General features: G+C 49.7%; 1 protein-coding gene across 12 annotated transcripts in view; it reads left to right on the forward strand.

Annotated features, from left to right (window-relative positions):
* Window positions 1–23,289, forward strand: part of FHAD1 (forkhead associated phosphopeptide binding domain 1) — a 156,646-nt gene that overhangs the window by 117,788 nt on the left and 15,569 nt on the right. For 11 of the 12 annotated variants that reach the window (XM_058444553.1, XM_058444550.1, XM_058444551.1 and 8 more), the window contains 10 exons: window positions 517–742; window positions 2,641–2,725; window positions 5,734–5,840; window positions 7,355–7,514; window positions 9,268–9,400; window positions 14,487–14,616; window positions 15,554–15,681; window positions 19,641–19,736; window positions 20,170–20,390; window positions 20,968–21,133. In XM_058444553.1, coding sequence (XP_058300536.1) covers window positions 517–742; window positions 2,641–2,725; window positions 5,734–5,840; window positions 7,355–7,514; window positions 9,268–9,400; window positions 14,487–14,616; window positions 15,554–15,681; window positions 19,641–19,736; window positions 20,170–20,390; window positions 20,968–21,133 — 1,452 coding nt within the window. The remainder of the gene's footprint in view (window positions 1–516; window positions 743–2,640; window positions 2,726–5,733; window positions 5,841–7,354; window positions 7,515–9,267; window positions 9,401–14,486; window positions 14,617–15,553; window positions 15,682–19,640; window positions 19,737–20,169; window positions 20,391–20,967; window positions 21,134–23,289) is intronic. The other variant, XM_058444554.1, reaches the window with a different exon arrangement.

A 23,289-nucleotide genomic window follows, 5' to 3' on the forward strand; every position in this document is an offset into this window, starting at 1 on the left:
GCCGAATGTGGTGGCGCACGCCTGTAGTTCCAGCTACTCAGGAGGCTGAGGCAGGAGAATCACTTGAACCCAGGAGGCAGAGGTTGCAGTGAGCCAAGATAGATAATGCCACTGCACTCTAATGTGGGTGACAGAGCAAGACTCTGTCTCAAAACAAACAAACAACAACAACAAAAAAAAAGAAGTTTATATTATAGTGGGCATGAGAAACAAACAAAATTAAAGGCTTCAGGGACAATGCAACAGATGCTGGAACAGAAAGTGTCTGGGGCTGCTCCTGATAGGTAGTCAGGGAGGGCCTCTCAGAGGAGGTGATGCTGGAGCTGAGCCCTGAGTCAAGAAGGAGTTGGCCATGCAAGGAGCTGGGGAAGAAGTGTACAGGGCAGAGGGAACTGCACATGCTAAGGCCCTGGGGTGGGGCCCAGTTTAGCACATGTGTGTGTGCCCAGGGGGCATATTACTGTTGTCGTCATACCCAGCTCCCAAGACCACACTGAGTGACGCTCTGTTTCCCAGATCATGGTGGAAGAGCGGCTAATCCTGCAGCAGAAGATGGTAAAGGCCCTCCAGGATGAGCAGGAATCACAGAGACACGGGTTTGAAGAAGAGGTCATGGAATATAAGGAGCAAATCAAACAGCACTCCCAGACAATTGTGAGCCTCGAAGAGAAACTCCAGAAAGTCACTCAGCACCATAAAAAAATAGAAGGCGAGATTGCAACATTGAAGGACAACGACCCAGGTAGGTCCGAAGGGAGGCCAAGGAAATCTTAGTGTTCGGGGCAGGTTCTGATTGTCTGCTGGGTCCCAACAGGCTGATGGCTAAGAAAAAGGCCGTGCCTCATTCGAAAGCTCATTCATTCTCTGAGGCCCCCTTTTGTTCTTGTTACACAATGGTGTCAGAAGCCCTCCGAGGCCCAGGTTCAGCAGAAGTCATGGCAATGAGTTGGGACATCCTTTGTGCCTATCCAGTGAGCCGGCGAGACACACAGGCTACCGGGGCTGTCAGGGCCATCGAGAGCAGCACGAAGTGGAATCATCTTTTCCACATGAAAACATCTCGTGCAGGGGCCTTTCAAAGGCTTCTCTCTGCCATCGGCCTTTTGCATCTTCACTAATGCACTCATTACCAGCCAGGATTTATCCCTTAAAAAATTAACCCTAAAGAGGCTGAGAAAAGAACTCAGACTTGTGAGCACTTATTTGCCCCAAATGGCCAAGGTAAGTTGTATTATTGTAAGCTCTTGAGGAAAGTCCTGGAAGTAGAGGACTCAGGCCAGGGTATCCCAGCCTCAGCCCTGTTGACATTTGGAGCAGCATCATTTTTTCATGGATGGGACTGTCCTGGGCACTATCGGGTGTTAGCAGCCTCCCTGTCCTCTACCCACCAGCTGCCAGTGGCACCCCTACCCCAGTTGTGACAACCAAAAGTATCTCCAGACATTGCCCAATGTCCCCTAGAGGCAAACTCACTCCTGGTTAAGAAACATGGCTCTAGTCCCCAGCAAGTTGGCAGGCCGTCAGGACTTACCTCATTCATTCACTCATTCAGCTCTCTCAGTGGAGCTTCTGTTATGTTCCATTCTCATGCAGGCACTCAGGATCCAGTGATGGACAAACCAGTTTTTGTCCCCGTAGTAACAAAATTATTGCCCTGACAGGTGATCCAGGATGAACAGGGCACCATGACAAGGACGAAGAGTGGGGTTCAGTTTCCCAACCCAGAGTCCAGGTCAGAGGGAGGGTGTTTGAGATTGAGCTGGGGGCTGGGTCAGTGGCTCACGCCTGTAATCCCAGCACTTTGGGAGGCCGAGGCCGGCGGATCATGAGGCCAAGAAATCGAGACCATCCTGGCCAACATGGTGAAACCCCGTCTCTACTAAATAGCCGGGCATGGGGGCACACTCCTGTAGTCCAGCTACTCGGGCAGCTGAGACAGGAGAATCGCTTGAACCCAGGAGGCGGAGGTTGCAGTCAGCCGAGATCGCGCCATTGCACTCCAGCCTAGCAACAAAGCAAGACTCTGTCTCAAAAAAAAGAAAAAAGAGAGATTGAGCTGGGACCTGAAGGGTGACGTCCAGGTCAGAGGGAGGATGTTTGAGATTGAGCTGGGACCTGAAGGGTGACTGCATTTTTGTCACCCCCGTACTTAGACCAGTGTGCACTCCACAAATGTTTGTTGAAGGGATAAACAAGTGAGTGAACATGTGACTGAGTAGTGAGACGGGACACTAGAGGCGGTGCACTGAGGTGTATATGGGAGGTGAGGAGAAGAAGGCGCTAAACACAGATTCTTCTTCCAAGAGAGACAGGCGGGCAGTGGGACCAGGGGCTGAAACCGCACTGCTCAGCAGCTTAGCCAAGCGGGTCGCCGGCAGCTTCCATCACTCTGGTACCCCTTTCCCTGTCTGTAAGTGGATTTGATGGCCCCTGCCTTCTAGAGTAGCTGGGAAGATTGCATGGCCACACACTTGGGGAGAGCCCCCAGCCTGTGACACGGCACACGTGCTGGTCTCTCACAAGGTGGAGAGGGCTGCAGGTGGAGGCAGGGTTTGTAAGTTGTGAAAGACACAGGTGTGCTTGTAAGCAAAGGGGAAGGACAGTTTCCTCTCACAACGTTCACGTGTCCCTCTGATACAGCCCAAAAGGAGGAAAGGCCGCAAGACCCTCTGGTGGCTCCCATGACAGAGAACAGTGCCAAAGACATGGCGTGCGAACATCTGATGTGAGTACCCGCGGGTGTGTGAGCGCCAGGCATTCTCACCGGCACCACCTGGGTGGGGGCAAACAGGCAACCAGCCCCTACCTGGGCCACAATGTCAGAAGCCAAACAAGGAGCCGGGCCTGCTGCCTTCCCAGTGCTGCTTCCACTTCCCCATTCCTTCAGCAAGGCAGGGCGGTGTCGTGGAAAGATTTAAGTAGATCTACATTCAGATCCTCAGACTGTTTTCTGCTAGTTATAACAGAATACCCAAAACTGGGTAATTTATAAAGAAAAGAGATTTATTTCTTACAGTTATGGAGACTGAGAAGTCCCAGGTTGAGGGGTTGCATCTGGTGAGGGCCTTCTTGCTGCTGGGGACTCTCTGCAGAGTCTGGGAGTGGTGCAGGGCATCACATGTCTGGGGGCTGAGTGTGCTAACTCAGGTCTCTCTGCCTCTTTTTATAAATCCACAGTCTCACTACCATGATAACCCATTAATCCACTAACCCAGTAGTCCACAAATCTATTAATCCATAATTGTACCTTCGTGACCCAATAGCTTTATAAAGGCCCCACCTCTCAATACTGCCACATTGGGAGTTAAGTTTCAACTTGAGATTTGGAGGGGACGAACATTCAAAACATAGCAGATTCCAACTCGACACTTTCCAGCTGTGTGACCCTGGGCAAGTCACGCCACCTCACTGAGCCTTAGCTTCCACGTTTCTGAAGTAAGGCTGTACATGCCTAGTGCTTGGGAAGTCTAGCTAATATTGTTATTAGCTAGTTTTCCCCAGGATCAGCTAGAGGCAAGCCCATTCATAGGTGTTATTAAGCAGACAGAGATTTCAAATAGTGGAGACCACTTGGTGGGGTGGGGTCTTGTAAAGGGTAAGACGTTAAGGGGTCGGCTAAATGACCTTAAATAAATGATTTCAACTCTCCTGACCCTGAAAGCCAGTGAGTCTATAAAGAAGTCTACCCTCAAAGAACTGACAGTTTTCAGAGAAACAAACGTATGAATGGGAAAGATCCAGAAAGCAGCACGTAAAGAAGATGGCGACGATGGGACGCAGCGGTGGGATTCAGAAGCTCCTCCAAGAGGAGAACCACCTGCCTGACCATTGCACCAAATCCTAGTGACCGAAGTCTAATGTCACAGGATTTTTACCCTAAAAAGACAAGGATACTCAGCTTCCTCATTGTGAAAAGTTCCTGACTCCTTCTCCTGTTTAAACCCTAGAAACAGTGGTGCCCATGACTTGGAGAAGAGTCAGCACCACCCAGCTCTGCTCTGGTCCACTTCCTTGGCATGTGAACGTGCTTGAGTTCTAAGATTTTACCCTCAAGTTGGAAGATTTGTGGTTGCAGCCAAGGATACACTCGTGGACAGACACGCATGCACGCACACACAGAATATACCATATATATGTAGTTATTTTCATTCTGATGATCACCAGTCTTTTTGTTTGTTTGACATGCAACCTGCCAGTGTTTTACTTTAATTCATAATAAACACAGTACCTTCTAAAGTCTGTATAAGGCCAGGCATGGTGGCTCATGCCTGTAATCCCAGCACTTTAGGTGGCCAAGGCAGGTGGATCACCTGAGGTCAGGAGTTCGAGACCAGCCTGGCCAACATGGTGAAACCCCCATCTCTACTAAAAATGCAAAAATTAGCCAGGCATAGTGGCAGATGCCTGTAGTCTCAGCTACTTGGGAGGCTGAGGCAGGAGAATCACTTGAACCTGGGAGGTAGAGTTTGCAGTGAGCCGAGATCACACCACTGCACTCCAGCCTGGGCCACAGAGCAAGACTCCGTCTCAAAAAATAAAAATAAATAAAAAATAAAGTCTTTATAAGAAGAGCCTGGATTTCAAAGGCCTGTGAATTCAAATGAAGTGACATTAATACCTGCCCAAAGACTAAGGCTCCTAACCCCCTTCCAAAAGGGCAAGACCCACTCCCTGCAGCACACACATGACCTATCTCCGCCAGGCTGCAGTTTCTCAACTTGCTGAGACATGCACCCTGTGTTCTTCCAGTCAAATCCCCACCAAGGCACCTCCCCTGCCGTTCCTGCTGGGCACCCTTCACCCTTCCACTGGGCGCAACCACCCTTCCATCAACCATCCTGAGTCTCAGGGTGCCAAAGGTGTGCTGCCCTCCAGGGGTGTGGGAGGGGAAGCTGTCCTGTCACCATCACTGTCCCCCTGTTGCCTGGGCCCCAAGGCCACACTTCCATGGCTCCCTGAAGAACAACATTCATTCACATCTGGCCCCGCCTCTCTCCACCAGGAATTCAAAGGGGCTGCTGAGAGAACAAAGCCACATTGTCTTCCTCTCTTTTTTCTTCCCTGTCCCCAAAGAATCCCTGAACCTCCCGAAAATAGTCTTCCCCTGTCCCTCCACCATCAGAAGTCCACAGGCACATCAATTCGTGATGGTGGATAGTGAGTATCAGTCTCATGCAAGGCATGTTTGAGCTGCAGACTCAACTCAGCCAGATCCTGTGTTCTATCTCAGTGGATTTTCTTTTTTCTTTCTTTCTTTTTTTTTTCTTAGAGATGGGGTCTTGCTCTGCCACCCAGGTTGGAGTGCAGCCTTCAACTCCTATACTCAAGCAATCTTTCCACCTCAGCCTCCCGAGTAGCTAGGACAATAGCCACACACCACTATGCCTGGCTAATTTTTTTTTTTTTTGTAGAGACGGGGTTCTGACTTATGTAGCCCAGGCTGGTCTTGAACTCCCGAGCTCAAGTGATCCTCCAGCCTTGGCCTCCCAAAGTGCTGGGATTACAGGCACATGCCCGGTGCCTGGCCTCAATGTATTTTCTTAAACGAGGTGCAAGAAAAAAGTCATTTTTCTTTTAGAGTTTTTGAAGACTGTCCTCATCCTTTGCTGGGACTGGCGTCGCATGGACCATTATTGAGAATCTCTTTGCATTTGTACTTGGCCCCTTCCTGACACTCAGGAGATAACATGGAGTTTGAGCTGAACTGACTTCACCTGTTTTTGTGAATTTCAGAGATGACTTATTGGCTGCTCAGAAGGAAATTCTGTTTCAGCAGGAAGTCATCATGAAGTTAAGGAAAGACCTTACCGAAGCCCACAGCAGAATGTCGGATTTGAGAGGTTTGAACAATTTCCGGTGTCTCTTGACCTCCTGACCCACTCGAGAAAGGAAGGAGATGAGGCTTAAGAGACGGGCGGGTGCAGTGGCTCACGCCTGTAATCCCAGCACTTTGGGAGGCCAAGGTAGTTGGATCACAAGGTCAGGAGTTCAATACTAGCCTGGCCAAGATGGTGAAAACTCACCTCTACTAAAAATACAAAAGTTAGTCGGGTGTGGTGGTGGCACCTGTAATCCCAGCTACTCATGAGGCTGAGGCAGAGGATTGCTTGAACCCAGGAGGTGAAGATTGCAGTGAGCTGAGATCGCGCCACTGCACTCCAGCCTGAGCGACAAAGCGAGACTCTGTCTCAAAAAAAAAAAAGAGTTGAAAACCTTGGCATGAAAAATCCTGCTTCTCTGTGCTGTCCCAGCACCTGTAACTCAGGGTCAGCAAAAGCCGTATCCTGGATATGTCCCTGATTCCCACCCCCCACTGAGTCCCTGACTCAATGCCAAGGGGTGCAGAGTACATTCTCCAGAGGACTTTGGACCTCTGCACTGAAATGCAACTTTCTTCTTCAGGGATAATTTTCCTTTAGCACAGATTTGCTTCTGGAAGCAAAGGCTTGGAGGGCAATCCTGGGGTCTCCCTGCGCCAGGCCAGTTTGCACAAGCCCCAGCACTCACTAGCTTTGGGACCTAGGGCAAGGGGGCCTCTCCAGGCCATTTCTTCCTCAGGTGCCAAGTAGAGAGAACACGCCTTCTTCCTAGGGTTGACATGGACATCAGTGGCCCCTAGAGTAGGGGCAAAATAACTGAGTTCTGTGCTGCTCTGGACAGACACAAACAATGCTGCCTTCATATTCCTGCTTTGTTCCTCCTTATCTCTGTGCTTTTAGTTCTGCCTCCCTCCTTCTTGCATCTGATAGCAGCCTCTCTTTCCCATCTCTACTCTCCCTCAAGCCAAAGGGCATAAACAGGCAGGAGCTGGAAGATGGAACTAAGCCTGGGGAAGTGGAGGAAGGGAAAAGAATGCTCTTATCTTGTCCCCATCCCAAACCCTATAGGGTATTTGCTCCCTGTAGCTGTTCCTGTTAATACCCCAAGACATTTATGGCTGAGTTTTTTGGTAATAAGGTGTGAGAAAGTGTGGGGTAGAGGCTACAATGCCCGGTTCTCGGGAGATGTTGGGCCCAATTCTATGTCTGCTCGCTCTTAGTTGCATGACCTCAGGTAAGTCCCTTACCTCTTTGAGCCTCAGTTTCTGCATCCGTGAAGTAAGGATGCTAATAGTAGCTACCTTACACCTGTAGTCCCTGCACTTTGGGAGACTGAGGCGGGTGGATCACCTGAGGTCAGGAGTGTGAGACCAGCCTGGCCGACATGGTGAAACCCTCTCTCTACTAAAAATACAAAAATTAGCCAGGTGTGGTGGCACACGCCTGTAATCCCACCTACACAAGAGGCTGAGGCAGGAGAATCACTTGAACCTGGGAGGCAGAGACGCCCTTACCGGCCCTCCTGTCACTCCCAGGGGAGCTAAACGAGAAGCAGAAGATAGAACTGGAGCGGAACATGGTGCTGGTCCAGCAGCAGAGCAAGGAGCTGAGTGTGCTCAAGGAGAAGATGACCCAGATGAGCAGCCTGGTAGAAAAGAAAGACCGGGAGCTGAAGGCCCTCAAGGAGGCACTCAGGTTGGGTGGGCCGGGGCGGGGTTGGGGTTGGGGGGATGGTTTGCCTGGCGTGGGGAGCCCCTGAGTCTTGCAGAGAGAGGGCTCAGTACATGCTGCTTGAGGAGCTGAATGAATGAATGATATGTGTTTCATGGCTTTGCTTATTATTCTGTGCTTCTCAAACTTCCTTGTCCAATATTCCAGATGACAGGTCTCTGCTTAAATGCCACTTCCTCCAGGAAGCCCTCCCTCACTCACCCTCACCAAGCATAGCCAAGGGATCCTGCTGTTCTTGGGCTCCCTCAGCCCCTGCACTCTGTCTAACCTACCACTTAGCACACAGCAAGGCTACCTTTGCCTGTTTTGTTGTTGTTGTTTGTTTGTTTTTTGAGACGGAATCTCACTCGCTCTGTCGCCCAGGCTGGAGTGCAGTGGAGCGATCTTGGCTCACTGTAACCTCTGCCTCCCGGGTTCAAGCCATTCTCATGCCTCAGCCTCTGGAGTAGCTGGGACTACGGGCATGAGCCACCACGCCTGGCTAATTTTTTGGTATTTTTAGTAGAGACGGAGATTCACCACGTTGGCCAGGCTGGTCTCGAACTTCTGACCTCAAGTGACCCACCCACCTCAGTCTCCCAAAGTGCTGGGATTACAGGCATGAGCCACTGCGCCCAGCCCCATTGCCTGTTTATTGTCTGCCCTCCCTACAAGGACAGGGTCTGTGTAGACCTTGCCCACTGTTGATTTCCCAGCCCAGCACATGAGGGAACTTAATATTTATTTAACAAATGAATAAACTGGAGGTGTCAGCTTAAAATACATACAAAATATTGTCATTGTCCCATGGGTTCATCTTTAAAAATACCCGTGAGTTGCATTTTTACCTGCAGCTTATCCATATTTTAGAATGAGTCCTGTTTTCACACAAAAAAAAGAGTTTGACTGAAATTGATGTTTTGTGGATATCTGGTAGCTCTGTGTGCCTCGTGGCCAAAGCAGATTCACATAGTGGCTAAAGGAGCAGACTCCAGACCTGGCTGCCTGGTTTCAAAGCCAGACCCTAGACCAGGTCCAGTGGCTCATGCCTGTAATCCCAGCACTTTGGGAGGCTAAGGTGGGCGAATCACCTGAGGTCAGGAGTTTGAGAGTAGCCTGGCCAACATATAGTGAAACCCTGTCTCTACTAAAAATACAAAATTAGCCGGATGTAGTGGTGCATGCCTGTCCCAGCTATTCGGGAGGCTGAGGCAGGAGAATTGCTTGAACCTGGGAGGCGGAGGTTGCAGTGAGCTGAGATCACACCATTGCACTCCAGCCTGGGTGGAAGAACAAGAACAAAACTCCATCTAAAAAAAAAATAGCCAGACCATCCACTTACAAGCAAGGTGACTGCAGGCAGATTGCTGTGTGTCTCTTTACTTGTCTGTAAAATGAGACAAGCAGAGTACCTAACTTGTGGGATTGTTATGAGAGATAGAAGGGTTAGCCACACATGAAGTGTTAGAAACAGCAGACATGCAGTGAATGTCCCTGTAAAGCCACAGCAGGTGTCTTCAGCCCCAGTGCAGGAACCAAGGGCAGGTGCTCCCTGCCCTGGCCACTCTCCCATAAGTCCCCTGAAACTGAATTATCTAGAAATATGGGAACAGGAAACAAGTCTCAAAAGAATTCTGTTTCCTATAAAAATAGAGCTCCATGTCATGGTCTTCCAATGAGTGTAAAAGTAATCTGTGGTTTCCAGAACCTCGTGCCATCCTCCTCTTCTCTACCCTAGGGCTTCCCAAGAGAAACACAGACTCCAGCTGAACACAGAGAAGGAACAGAAGCCCCGGAAGAAGACCCAGACATGTGACACCTCTGTGCAGATAGAACCCGTCCACAATGAGGCCTTCTCCAGCAGCCAAGAGGTGAGTGCCACCCACTCCTGGGCACCTGGAAGGATGTGCTAAGACACGGCCCAGTGGTGGCTTTCTTTCCTTTTGAAGATATTTTCATTCTAAGTTCCAAAAGTATGGTTTGCTTGTGTGAAATGTATAAAGTAAATCGCAGAATCCTGCCTCTTCAGTCACAGTCACCAGAGGTGACAGCTGTCCACGGTGTGATGTGCGTGCCATGAGATCTTTCCCTCGGAGAGGCCTCCACGTTCTCACACGGTCAAGAAAGTGCAGTGGCTGAAGATCAGGCGTGGATTCACTCCACCTGCGTTCGAATCCCAACTCCACTTAGAAACTCTGTGACCTTGGGGAGGTCACTGTGCACCAGTTCCCTGTTCTGACAGTAATGACCGCCCCCACCTTATGGGTTGGTTGAGAAATACATTTTATATATATACACATCTGAACAAACACACACAAACCCATACATATATTTATTTATTCATTCATTCATTTATTTTCAGGAAAGGTCTCAGTGAACAAACACACACAAACCCATACATATATTTATTTATTCATTCATTCATTTATTTTGAGGCAAGGTCTCACTCTGTCACCCAGGCAGGAATGTAGTGGTGCAATCACAACTTCACTGCAGCCTCAACTTCCCAAGGTTCAAATGATCATCCTGCCTCAGCCTCCCTAGTAGCTGGGACTACAGACGCACGCCACCACACCCGATGAATTTTTGTATTTTTAGTACAGATGAGGTTTCACCATGTTACCCAGGCTGGTCTTGAATTCTCGGACTTAAGAGATCCACCTGCCTCAGCCTCCCAAAGTGCTGGGATTACAAGCGTGAGCCACCACGCCTGGCCCATATAGATATTTGTTTAGTAGATAATTTTTTTGCTAATGGTATCAAACCATGTACATTCTGCAACATGGGTTTATTTTCACATAACACTATTTAATGGGCATCTTTGCAAGTATATGAAGATCTGCCTCACCCTTTTAAATGGTTGTGTAGAATTCCACTGTGTTTCTTTTTTCCAACCAGTCCCCTCTTGATGGACACTTAGGTTATTTCTCCTCTTGTGCAATGCTGTAGTTGATGTACTTGTTCTTCCTGAATTGTGCTTGATGGGGCCAAACTGCCTTCCCAAAGAGCCACGTAGTGAGTGTTCCATGGCTGTGTCTTGGTAGCTGTTTTATGCACCTGCCCAGAAGCATCTGATGGGAGTGTGTCTTTGAATGAGAACAGCCTTCATTGGGCTGTCCTGGAAGTGGGCGCTCATGCTCTGTCCCTGTGGCTGGGGCTGTGATACTCCCCATGACCCGCAGCATGCAGTTGTGAGACTCAGTGGTTCCTCAGGGCCCTGGTTTCCTGGAGCCTGGGGCTATTCTTTCCCCAGGGCTTTTTGAGCCTAGAGAGCATGGCGTTCCAGTAACGGGCTTTGGATTTTCACTGGGAAGCCAGGCCAAATGTGTCATCTTGCTTCTGGCTCTCTCAGAGATGCCTTTCCCCTGCCAGACAGCATTGAGCCAGGGCCGCAAACAGCTTGAACGAAAGGGCTCGAGGTCCAGCCAGCTGTCCTTGGCATCGATTGCTGTCCAGAGCACTTTAACAGAAGTGTCTCCTGGTTGCTCAGGGCAACCAGGAAGGCAGGGGCTGCAGCAGGTCCACGTGGCCGTAAGCTCCGTGGGGCAAGGGGTGTGTGGCACTCCTATTGGAATCCCAGGCTCTTAGAGCAGAACCTGACCCATATTCATTCACTCGTTCAACAACTATTGAGCACCTGCTGTGTGTCAGGCCCTATGCCAGGGATAGGAGAAGACGCACAGGGTCCTGCCCACACCAAACGCCCTTGGACTCTGTGCACGTCTGTTGGACTGGATTGTTGAACTGGGATGCCCTTGATTTTTAGTTTATATTATGTGGAAGGATTAGTGGAGGAGGATGGGGGAGGGAGACTGCAAGATAAAAGGGAAAATATATTTGTTCCTTCTTGGAATGGTTTTCCTCCCTCGGGCTCCTTCCTGCTTTCTAAGCCAGAGTGGGTCAGAGGGCTTAAGAGTTGTATGAGAAAGAATCTCCATCCTCTCCAAATAAATAAATTCCCAGCAGAGCAGCAAGGAGGGGTTACGTGGAGCTCCTGGTACCCCTCAGGCCAAGCACAGGCTGTAATGCAGCCTCAATGCGTGGCTACCCCTACGCCCCCAAAACTCAGTATCTCCTGCCCCCTGCTATACACAGAGAGACAGAGAGAGAGGGAGAACATTCCAGGTTGTTTACTCCCAGGGCAAACACGCATCCTCAAGAGGTGACCGAGGCCAGTGTAGAGCCAACCCCAGAAGGGAACCAGCCACGCATCCTGTGAGCAGGCTGGAACCAGGGTCCGAGGACAAGCGAGGCCCTACTAAGCACAACCAGGATGGGCTGCCTCTCTCCCACAGCTGCTGAGCCCTGGCCCCAGCTTGCAAAGCCAGGGCAAGCTCCTTACTGCTCCTGTTTCTGACAGGCTCCATATTTATTGAGTACCTACTGTGCTCAGACACAGTGCTGGGCCCTGGGAATAGCACAGTCCTCAAAGGAGATAAAGACTGCTCTCACAGAGCCTGTTGTCTGGGAGGAGAGACACAGAAATAAACAAGCCAAGAACAAGTAAAATGTCCAGTGGGAATAAGGGCTCTGCGGAACTGCACAGCAGGATTCAGAACAGAGTGACGTGGGGGGAGGGGGTGGTCAAGTGATCAGGTGGTCAGGGAGGCCTGTGCTGGAGGAGACCTGGAGCAGAGCTGGAAGGAAGGGAGGGAACGAGTGGTGGGGACATGGGGGTGGGGGTAGGGGACTGTCCCAGGAGGGCCTCAGAGGGCACTGTTGAGCCCCTTGTAGGAGGCCACGGGCCCTGTTCCCCTGGTGGCAGTGTGGCTAGTGCAGGTCCAGGGATGTGTCATATGGGCCTCTGATAAGCATTTGAACCATCAAAGGAGGAAGAACAAACAGATGTCTCCTTTGCTCTCCTCTGCGTTCTTTTCCTGGAGCACTTATCATTCTCCAGAATCAGAGTATTTGTGCGCCTGTCTGTCTGTTATCTGTCTGCCCCATAGAAAATGCACCCACAGCAGCAAGGGCTGGTCTGCCTGCTCCCTGATCTAGCCCTAGTGCCTAGAACAGTGTCCGGCATGCAGCCACTGCTGCCACTCAATAGATAGATGGGTAGGCAACTTTTAAAATAATTTTGGTTCACTTCGTACTACATATATATTATCTTCTGTATCTATAGCTCTCTATATATGCATATGTATATGCACGAAGTGAACCAAAACTGTTATTTTAAAAAGTATTATAAAAGAGCCAGATTGTCAATTTCTTCTCTCTCTTGCCAGTTTGACTGAAGCCTTCCCTGGCAACTCTATCTACAACTGAAAACTGTTCCCAACTTAATCCCACCCTGTTTCCCCACTCAATTTTCTCTTTACCATTTATAACTTCTACCTGATATTTTCACCTTGTTGTCTGTCTGCCCACATGAGGATGCAAAATCTATGACAACAGGGATGTTGCTGGGTTTAGCAACTACTGAATCCCCAGAGCCTAGCATAAGGCTTGGCACATAGAGGTGCTCAATAAATCGATGTGAGATGAATGAATGAATTTCTTACCCTAGAGAAGCATTGTTTAGCTCAGAGTTTATGAATGGACTTCAGGAGGTCTTGACCCTCTGGACGTTGTATGCAAATATTTGTGTCGATGCGAATTTTTCTGGAGGAAAAAACCCTGCATGCTTCCAAATCTTAAAAGGGTACATGACCCTTAAAAGATGAAAAAGACGACTGGGCACGGTGGCTCACACCTGTAATCCCAGCACTTTGGGAGGCCGAGGGAGGCGGATCACGAGGTCAGGAGTTTGAGACCAGCCTGGCCAACATGGTGAAACCCCGTCTCTACTAACAATACACAAAAAATTAGCTGAGCGTGGTGGCATGCACCTGTAATCCCAGCTACTCAGGAGGCTGAGGCAGGAGAATCGCTTGAACCCGGGAGGCGGAGGTTGCAGTGAGCCGAGATCACGCCACTGCACTCTAGCCTGGGCGACAGAGCAAGACTCCGTCAAAAAAAAAAAAAAAAAAAAAAAAGGTGAAAAAGACCTTTTTTTGTCTGTGCTCTTAGTAAACCCAGCTCTAGGCTGGTTACAGTAGCTCATGCCTGTAATCCCAGCACCTTGGGAGGCAGAAGTAGGAGGATTGCTTGAGCTCAGGAGTTTGAGACCAGCGTGGGCAACAAAGCGACATCCTGTCTCTACAAAAAAATAGAGAAAAATTAGTCGGGCGTGGTGGCACACACTTGTAGTTCCAGCTACAGAGCTGGAAGGATCACTTGAGCCCACAGGTAGAGGCTACAGTGAGCCGTGATCATGCCATTGCATTCCAGCCTGGGCAACAGAGCAAGACACAACAGAGCAAGATCCAAAAACCAAAACAAACAACAAACACACACACACACACACACACCCAACTCTACCTCAGCTGTTTAGGATGGTCCATCTGGGTCTAGTGGCTACCATATTGGACAGTGCAGGTATAAAACATTCCCTTCACCACAGAAAGTTCCATGGGGTTCCAGAAGCTCCGAAGCCTCAGAGGAAGATTTTCATTTCTCCAGCCCAACCAAGAGCCAGTCTATCAAATCCCCCTAGCAAATATTAAATAATCATCCTTATCACCAGTTAAAAGAAAGCATCATGGGTTCTTATCTGAAAATGCCCCTCCAGGAGTAGAATTGGCTGTGATCGTTCAGAAACAAGACCCGCATGACAGCAAATGGAAACCCAGGCATAGAACAGTATTAGAAGAAAATATAAAACGTGGAGCGGGAGCGTGGAGGGGGTCTTTTATTTATAGTAATGCTAAATAAGAAAGTTGGAAGTCTTCCTACATGTGACCCAATATTTGAGATGAAAAATGTAAATTCTATCTCTGCTGAAGCCCTAATGCCATTTTTCCAAAGGTGCTAAGTGACTGGGTTCCTCTATACATGAATTGTTCATGTTTCTGTGAATGTAAGAGAAATCTTCTAATCCCTGATCAACTGCTGCCCGCCTCATTCTTTCCACAGCAGCAATCCTTCAGCGATCTAGGGGTCAAGTGCAAAGGGTCCCGGCACGAGGAGGTCATTCAGCATCAGAAAAAGGCCTTATCTGAACTTCGAGCACGAGTTAAAGAACTCGAGAAGGCGCTCTCACCAGGTAAGTCTCCTTCTTCCTAGTCAGAGCAGTGGACCCCAGACTCGGGCTCACTTTGGGGAGTGACCAGTTTGCCAGGACTACCGTGTTTTATCTGCATCATCCCAGAACTCAGAGGATGTTGTAATACACAAAAAGATGGGCAGACCATGATCTCAGAGTCAAGTGCAGGCCTTGATATTAAATAAATAGAATTTCATGCATAACTCACTATTGTACTTTTTTTTTTTTTTTTTTGAGACAGAGTCTCACTCTGTCACCCAGCCTGGAGTGCAGTGGCACATTCTTGCCTCACTGCAACCTCCGCCTCCCAGGTTCTAGTGATTCTCCTGCTTCAGCCTCCCTAGTATCTAGGACTACAGGAACTAGCCACCACACTGGGCCAATTTTTATATTTTAGTAGAGACAGGATTTCACCATATTGGCCAGGCTGGTCTTGAACTCCTGACCTTGTGATCCACCCCCCCTCAGCCTCCCAAAGTGCTGAGATTATAGGCGAGAGCCACCACACCCAGCCTACTTTTTCTTAATTCATGGTGGCTGGGTGAGAACTTTGTCATGGATGAATACTGTCTAAGGATCAATGTTGGAGAACCACTTAGAGTACCCCCTTTAGAGGGGATAGGACTATCCTAAGACTTGGGGCCCACTGCAGGCTGGGGCACTGGTCTAGGACCTGGAAGCCTGGGTTCAAGTTCCATCTTGGTTCCATGGCTGAAGGACCTTAGCAAAGTCCACCCTCAGTGGCCTCAGCGCTGATGAGCCGGGTGACCTTGGCCAGGTCATTTAATCTCTCTAGGTCTGTGTCCTCATCTGCCACGGGAGGTTGTAAGGATTCAAGCAGGCCTGTGTAAGTGTCCTGTAAATAGTTGCTATGGTTATTACATGAAATAACTTCTTCCTGAGCCTTTCTTTTGAGTCTACTTTATTTCTTTTGTAGATCATAAAGACCACCAGAATGAATCATTTCTAGATTTAAAGAACCTCAGAATGGAAAACAATGTCCAGAAAATACTACTGGATGCAAAACCGGATTTGCCAACTCTCTCAAGAATAGAGATCCTAGCGGTAACCAAAGAAAATTATCTCTGCTGTGACTGGCATGTGGAGAGGAGGGGCCTGAGGGCAGACACTAGCTGCATTCCCTGGCACAGCCATACATGTCAGTGGTTTGGGGCTGGCTGCTGTCTATACTCACTAGCTGGTGCCCCGACCATACCTGTTGTTCAGGGTTTGCACAGAAAGGTAGCCTTCCACTTGTGCACAGTATGGTTCGGCGTGGCATCGACATTGGGCCACATTAATCGCTGAAGCATGGCGGGCCCCCTTTCCAGATTATGTATGATATTCTTTTTTTTATATATTTATTTATTTATTTTTATTTTTATTTTTTTGAGACAGAGTCTCGCTCTGTCACCCAGGCTGGAGTGCAGTGGCATTATCTTGGCTCACTGCAAGCTCCGCCTCCCAGGTTCACACCATTCTCCTGCCTCAGTGTCCTGAGTAGCTGGGACTGCAGGCACCCGCCACCACACCCGGCTAATTTTTTGTATTTTTAGTAGAGACAGGGTTTCACCGTGTTAGCCAGGATGGTCTCAATCTCCTGACCTCATGATCCACCCGCCTCAGCCTCCCAAAATGCTGGGATGACAGGGGTGAGCCACCGCACCCAGCTGATCACATGTGATATTCGGTAGAACATGTTCAGCAGACTAATAGATCATGTTATGCCATGAGTTTGCCCAAAGTTTGCTTTTCCTGTCACCTGAAAAACACAAACATATAAAAGGCAGGAGAAGGGAGCCGTGATTCAGAGCACACAAGTTCCTAGAGTCAGAGGGTCCTGTGTCCAGATCCGAGCTCTGCAAGCTGTGCGACCTTGGGCAAGGCTCTTGACCTTTCTGGGACTCCATTTCCCAGCTGTAAAATGATGATGAAAATACTGAAGGAGATAATTCTGGAAAGTGCTTAGCCTAGTGGCTGGCTCAGAGGAAAAAATAAATGACAGATGTTATTATTAAATATTATTTAAATAGGCCAGGTGTGGTGGCTCACACCCATCATCCCACCACTTCGTGAGGCCAAGAGAAAAGGATCGCTTGAGGTCAGGAGCTTGAGACCAGCCTGGGAAACATAGCGAGACCCCATCTCTATAAAAAAATAAAAAATACATTAGTCAGGCATGGTGCCAGGCACCTGCAGTCCTGGCTACTCAGGAGGCTGACATGGGAAGATCGCTTGAGCTCAGGAGTTTGAGGCTACAGTGAGCTGTGATCGTGCCACTGCTCTCCAGTGGGGACGATAGGATTTCCAGAAGTGATTTGATTGTGCAGTTGCAGGTGCCTTTTTACCCTAAATGGATGTTTGGGCATTTGATGGACACATGACAGGTCAGCATCTGTCACAGGACCTGCCGAGGGCATGTGTGCTGCTGCAGCTGGATCCACACCACACAGGCTTCTAGAAGAAATAATGAGGCTATCCTACATTCTCTCAGCAGTTTTTCTGGGCATTCGCGAGAGTCCAGGAAGAGGGTCTTTGGAAATGAGCTGGTTTTCTAGAGAAAATCAAACCCTACTTCCCTGAGGGTGGGAGTGGAGGGACAGCCTCCAGGTTGGGATCAGTTTGATTCCCAGCCTGACCCGCTCCCAAGACAGGACTTTCCCCTCGGCAGTGCTCCAGTCCCACCACAGACTGACCCGCTCCCAAGACAGGCCTTCCCCTCCGCAGGGCCTCAGTCCTACCACGGACACCACACAGCAGGAAACCTCTCCACTCTCTCAAAAGTCCTCAATCTTCCGACACAACACTGGCAGCAATTCACATTAAGAGAAGGGGGCCAAGTGCAGTGGCTCATGCCTGTAATCCCAGCACTTTGGGAGGCCGAGGCAGGCAGATCACTTTGAGCTCAGGAGTTCAAGACCAGCCTGGGCAACATGGCGAGACCCTGTCTCTACAAAAAATTAGCCAGGCATTGGTGGCTCATGCCTGTAGTCCCAGCTACTCAGGAGGCTGAGGCTAGAGAATCACTTGAGCCCAGGAAGTGGAGGCTGCAGTGAGCCAAGATCACCTGACTGCACTCTGGCCTGGGTGACAGAATGAGACTCTGTCTCAAAAAAAAAAAAAAAAAGAAGAAACAAGAGAAGGAGCAGGAGGAAGAACAGCTGGCATTTACTGAGTGCTTACTGTGTACCGGCATTGAGCAAAGCCCTTCACATGTGTTATTTCATTTAATCCACACAGCAGCCTAGATCAGTTAACCATTGTTATCCCCATTTTACAGATAAGAAAAATTAAGACTTCAGGCCAGGCACAGTGGCTCGCGCCTATAATCCCAACACTTTGGGAGGCCCAGGCAGGCACATCACTTGAGGCGAGAAGTTCGAGACCAGCCTGGCCAACATGGCAATACCCCGTCTCTGCTAAAAATACAAAACTTAGCCAGGCATGGTGGTGCACATCCGTGCTCAGGCACGAGAATCACTTGAACCCAGGAGGTGGAGGTTGCAGTGAACTAACATCACACCACTGCACTCCAGCCTGGGCGACAGAGTGAAACTGTCAAAAAAAAAAAAACGAAAGAAAGAAAAGAAAAGAAAGAAAAAGAAAAATTAAGGCTTCAGAAGGTCAAGCACCTCACCCAAGGTCACAAAGATAATGAATGACAGAGCCAGGACTGTGTCCTTGGAGGTCCGCCTCTTGCAGCCTGCTGGTCTGCAGAGAAGGAGGTGGGGATGGTGTGATCGAACCTACAGCCCAGACTCTTCCTTAGGTCACCCTCCCTCTGGACTCCTGCAAGCTGCAGGAAAAGAGAGGGGATTCTGAAGGGGAGTGCAGAGGATGTGGCTCAGGGAGCTAGAGACACCAAGCTGCGTTTTAGGTTCTTTTTGTAGCAAAACTGCCCAATTTATTGTCATCTTTAAATACCTGCTTTATTCTCATCTCATAGATAGATAAATGTGTCCACTCTTAATATAGACAAACATGTCACACTTACCTATCACAGTCATCTTTAGGCTTTTAGATTTTTGTGAATGGGTTTTTTGTTTTTGTTTTTGTTTTTTTTTAATCTCCCAGGTTTAGTGTGGAGCCAGTAAATGCTGCAAGCTGACATGCTCTTGGTGTTCGTGGCGAGCACTTAAAACCCAATTTAGTTGTGAGGGGATGTATGGGGGTTGTCCGTGGCCTCCAGACTCCCCTCTTGGCCTGGTGGCTTTTCTATGCCTTTGGCTGGGGCTTTCAGCAAGCAGCTGGCTGAGCAGGGTCTTAGCAGGTGCACAGCTGCCTCCTCTCTGGAAAGGGTCTGAAGTGATGCTCACCCACCATCTACATCATCTCTGGAAAGGGTCGGAAATGAGCGTCCAGTTTCCGCTGCATGAAAATGGCATTCCTTTAATAAAAGGAGGGGGGATATTTTCTATTTAACCTGCATTCATTCATGTGACAAACATGCCCACTCTGTGCCAGGTGCCATGCTGGGCACAAGGAGGGGGAGAGTGAGCAACCAGCAACACCGTCCCTGCTTCTATGGCACTCTCGTCTGGACCAGGGTTTCCAGGCCTTAGCACTGTTTATATTTTAGGGCCCCACAATCTGGCGCGGTTTGTGGGGGGATGTGTGGATGTTTAGTAGTGTCTTTGCTCTCTGCCCCCTAGATGCTGGTAGCACTCCCCGCCTACAGTTGTGACAATCAAAAATGTGTCCAAACACTGCCAAATGGCCCAGGGGAGGGGACAAAACCACCCCAGTTGAGAACCACTGTTCTAGAGGGAAGACAGGCGGTGATCAAAGAACAAGACAAGTGATGTATAATTACAGAGGCTTCAAAGACAGAATAATTCTCTGAAGGGTAGGAATACGATTATAAGAAAGCAGTTGACAAAAGAATCAGACGGAATGATCAGGACGTGGACTGAAAATCAACTCTCTTGAGTTAATCTTCGGTAATCACACAGTGCATTAGCTTCCAGTCCTAGAAAGTAATAATGGAATGTCAAGAGAGGCCTTTCATTTCTTTCTGATTTCAGCCTCAGAATGGCCTTTGCAACGCAAGGTTCAGCTCAGCCATGGAGAAGTCAGGGAAGATGGATGTGGCTGAGGCTTTAGAGCTCAGTGAAAAGCTGGTACGTACATCCAGCATCCAACCTGCTCCTATCCAAAGCCTGGGTCCCCTGCAGTTAGTGTTAAACACAGGATAGTTTAAATGTCAACCTCACATGCCCATTTAGTTGCTCTAATAACTCTGCAAGACCTACCTGCTATCCCAGCATGGGTCAGGAATCGCATAGCCAAGTTCCTTGAAAAACTGGGTGGTTAGAGTGAAGTGTTTGTATCTGTTGTCATTTTTCACCCCCGGTTCTCAAAAAAGGCATAGCGTAAATGGATGTGGGAGAAATGAAAGTCATGCTGAAAGCCCCAGTTGCACTCCTTTCAAAGCATGTGTGTGTTCTCTGCAATTGCAGAAAGTGAATGAAACAGAATTAGACATCGGCCTCCTTAAAGCGGCCACCAGCGGCCTCGGGTAATGCCTCTTATGCACCAACGTTTTCCTTGTAGTACCTGGATATGAGCCAAACCCTCGGAAGTCTGATGAACATCAAGAATATGTCAGGCCACGTGTCCATGAAATACCTCTCCCGCCAGGAGAGGGAGAAGGTCAACCAGCTTCGACAAAGGGACCTCGACCTGGTGTTTGATAAGATCACCCAACTCAAGAACCAGCTGGAGAGGAAAGAGGAGCTGTTGAGAGGATATGAAAAGGACGTTGAACAGCTCAGGTACCTCGGCACCCCCACGTCCCCATGGAAATGCCCGGGCCTCCCTTCTCCTGGCTAAACTCAGGCTAGCAGCAGACCCCTAGGCCTGGGACAGGAGGACAGAGACCCGAGTGTGGAATACCTACAATGTCAGAAGGGGAACAGGGAGGGCACTGACTAGGCCTGGTAGAGGGAATTCTGTCCCTGAGATCACAGCTGCAGAAGTGCACAGTTTCCCCATTCTGTGAACTATTTTCTGTGCAAGCTGCACCTCTTGCGACCCTTGACTTACGGTTTCCCACTTGTGTAGCATTGACAGCTCCGTCACATTTTCAAAAGTCACGGTTCCCCGCTCCCCAGGAACTCGGGAGGGGCTGGTAGCACGTCCTTTATCCCCTCCCGCTGCACACATTCAGCTCAATGAATGGCTCATTCTGCTCTCTGTACCCCAAATCTTCGTCATGCTCTCCTGCTTGCGATGACATTCCTGAGTGAGCCCCCACTGTGGATGTATTTTGAGAGACTTCCGGGTCTGGCACATTGATGATGATTGGGAAAGATAAGGGAGAAAGAGACGCCATCTCTCCCGTGCACCCAGGCGGAGCAAAGTGTCCGTTGAGATGTACCAGTCGCAGGTGGCAAAGCTGGAGGATGATGTCTACAAAGAGGCCGAAGAGAAGGCCCTGCTGAAGGAGGCCCTGGAGCGCATGGAGCACCAGCTGTGCCAGGAGAAGAGGATCAACAGGGCCATCCGGCAGCAGAAGGTAAGGCGCTGCTGCCCAGGGCAGAACCTCCCAGGCTGCCCTGCAGCTCCCGTTAACAACGGCCAAGGGAGGTCCCTGGAGGATCCAGGTAGCACAGAACGCATGGACGGATGCAAAGGGAGGCGACTGGATAGCTTTTGCATCAGACAGACCTAGATTTAGACCAGGGCTCTACCGCTTACTATGTGACCTTAGATAGGTTTCTTAACCTCTCTGAGACTCATGGTGCTCATCTGTATTTTTTTTAATGGTGGTTGTTATTCATATTTATGTCAATCTGCCAGGTGCTAGGGATACATAAGCTCTCAGAGAGTGGAGATTTGGAGTCACTATTCTGAGTGCCTGGCACGCAGTAGACACCCAGTAAATATTTGATGAATGGATGGATGGAAGGACAGACAGGTTGATTGATGGACAGGTGGAAGAATAGATGGCCTGAGGAGTATACAGGTGGATGGGCAGATGGATGTCCTCGAAGAACGTATCCCTTAGTGTGGAACAGAGAGCTGACTTCAGGTGGATTTCATAGCTGAAGGGTGTCGAGGCTGTGCAGTCCAGGAAGGGCACTCAGCCTGGTTAGAACATGCAGGGAGGGCCTGCCAAAGCCACAATACCGCCAGTGACCACAAAGGAGAGCTGGAGCTTGCGCACCAAAGGGATGAGAGGGTGGACATTCCCGGCTGAAGGAGCCGCAGAGGAAAGCTGTGAGGATGAGATTTGCTCCCTGGCACAGAGTTGGAAATAGCACTGGCTTGAGAAACTGAGATTCCAATCTCAGGCTGGTGACCCAGCGAAAATGGGTCCCCCTCCCACCACACACACACACACACACACACGCACGCACACACACATGCACGCGCACACACGCACACACACACACACACCCTGGTATCTCATCTGTAACATGGTACAGGAGTCAGCCAGTCCTGGGCTCAAATCCCCGCACTTATTAACTGTGCAACCTTGTGCAGGTCTCTTCGCCTCTCTGAGCCTTGCTTTCCTCATTAGTAAATGGGAGCTTCCAGCCCCTGCCTCGCAGGCAGATGGTGAGGATGAAAGAATGCAGGCATCCCTCGCTATTGCTGTCCACTCTCGCTGTCGTCAGACTTCGGGAGCCAAGTGCTTTCAGATGGTGAGGGTGCTTGTCCCATCTCTGAAGCACCTGCCCAGGGCCTGGCACCAGCCGGTGGACACTGCCTTCCCCATGCTGCCCATGACCCATGCTGCCCGTGACGCATGCACGTGGTCTCCTAGGTGAGTCCTGCCTCAGACCCGGTAGGGTCTACACAATGGAAAGTTTCCCCAAAGCAAGTCACACATGAGCAGCACCCGGGTGACTTCCAAAGCTCCCTGAAAGCTGGCAGAGGGGCTTTCCTGTCTGCTTTGCAGTTGACATATTCATCATCCACTCCTGCAGTCCACAAGGCACTGGAACAGTGACTTCTAAATAGAGCCAGACTCTCCGTTTCCTTCACTCTTGCCTAAGGTGGAGCAGATCCCAAGGCTGGGGTTAGGCAAGTCAGGGAAAGAACCACAGCCACCATCTCTTCATGACCGTCTCCAGGCCAGGGACTGGGCTCATCTGAGCTTTGCAGCCGTGATAGGGCTTATTAATGCCTCTAATAGCGCTGCCTGGTACGATGATCCCTATTTTACAGATGAGGAAACTGCGCCTCAGAGAGTTAAGAGACGCCCAGGTGCACATAGTGGCTGGTAAGGAGGGCTGGGACCTGACCCCAGATCCCTCTGACCCTGGTTCTCCTGCTCTCTGCAGGGTTGGCCCTGAGTCCCCTCCTTGTAACTGTCAGCTTTTATGTGTGTGTGCATTCTTGTGTGCGTGTGTGTGCACATGTGTACCATGTGCATGAGGGTTTGCCTGTGTGTGACGCTATGTGTGTGTGTTTGTGTGTGTTGCCTGGCTGAGCTCAGAGAGAGCCAAACCCCCAGAGAAGGGTGCCCCCCCCACCAACCAGGTGAGCTCCTTGCAGAGGCCTGGCCTTCATCCCACAAACCTTGCAGACCACAGGCTCCCTGGCTTGCAGCCCCCAAAAATGAAGGCAGCGCCCTGCTCTGGACGTGGCCTTTCCAGCACTCACCACTCTGAATTAAACATCACAGGACCCCGTCTGCACATGTTGTGGGGCTGCCTCGGGCAG

Source organism: Hylobates moloch, unplaced genomic scaffold, assembly GCF_009828535.3.
Source record: "Hylobates moloch isolate HMO894 unplaced genomic scaffold, HMol_V3 SCAFFOLD_9, whole genome shotgun sequence".
NCBI classification, from domain to species: domain Eukaryota; kingdom Metazoa; phylum Chordata; class Mammalia; order Primates; family Hylobatidae; genus Hylobates; species Hylobates moloch.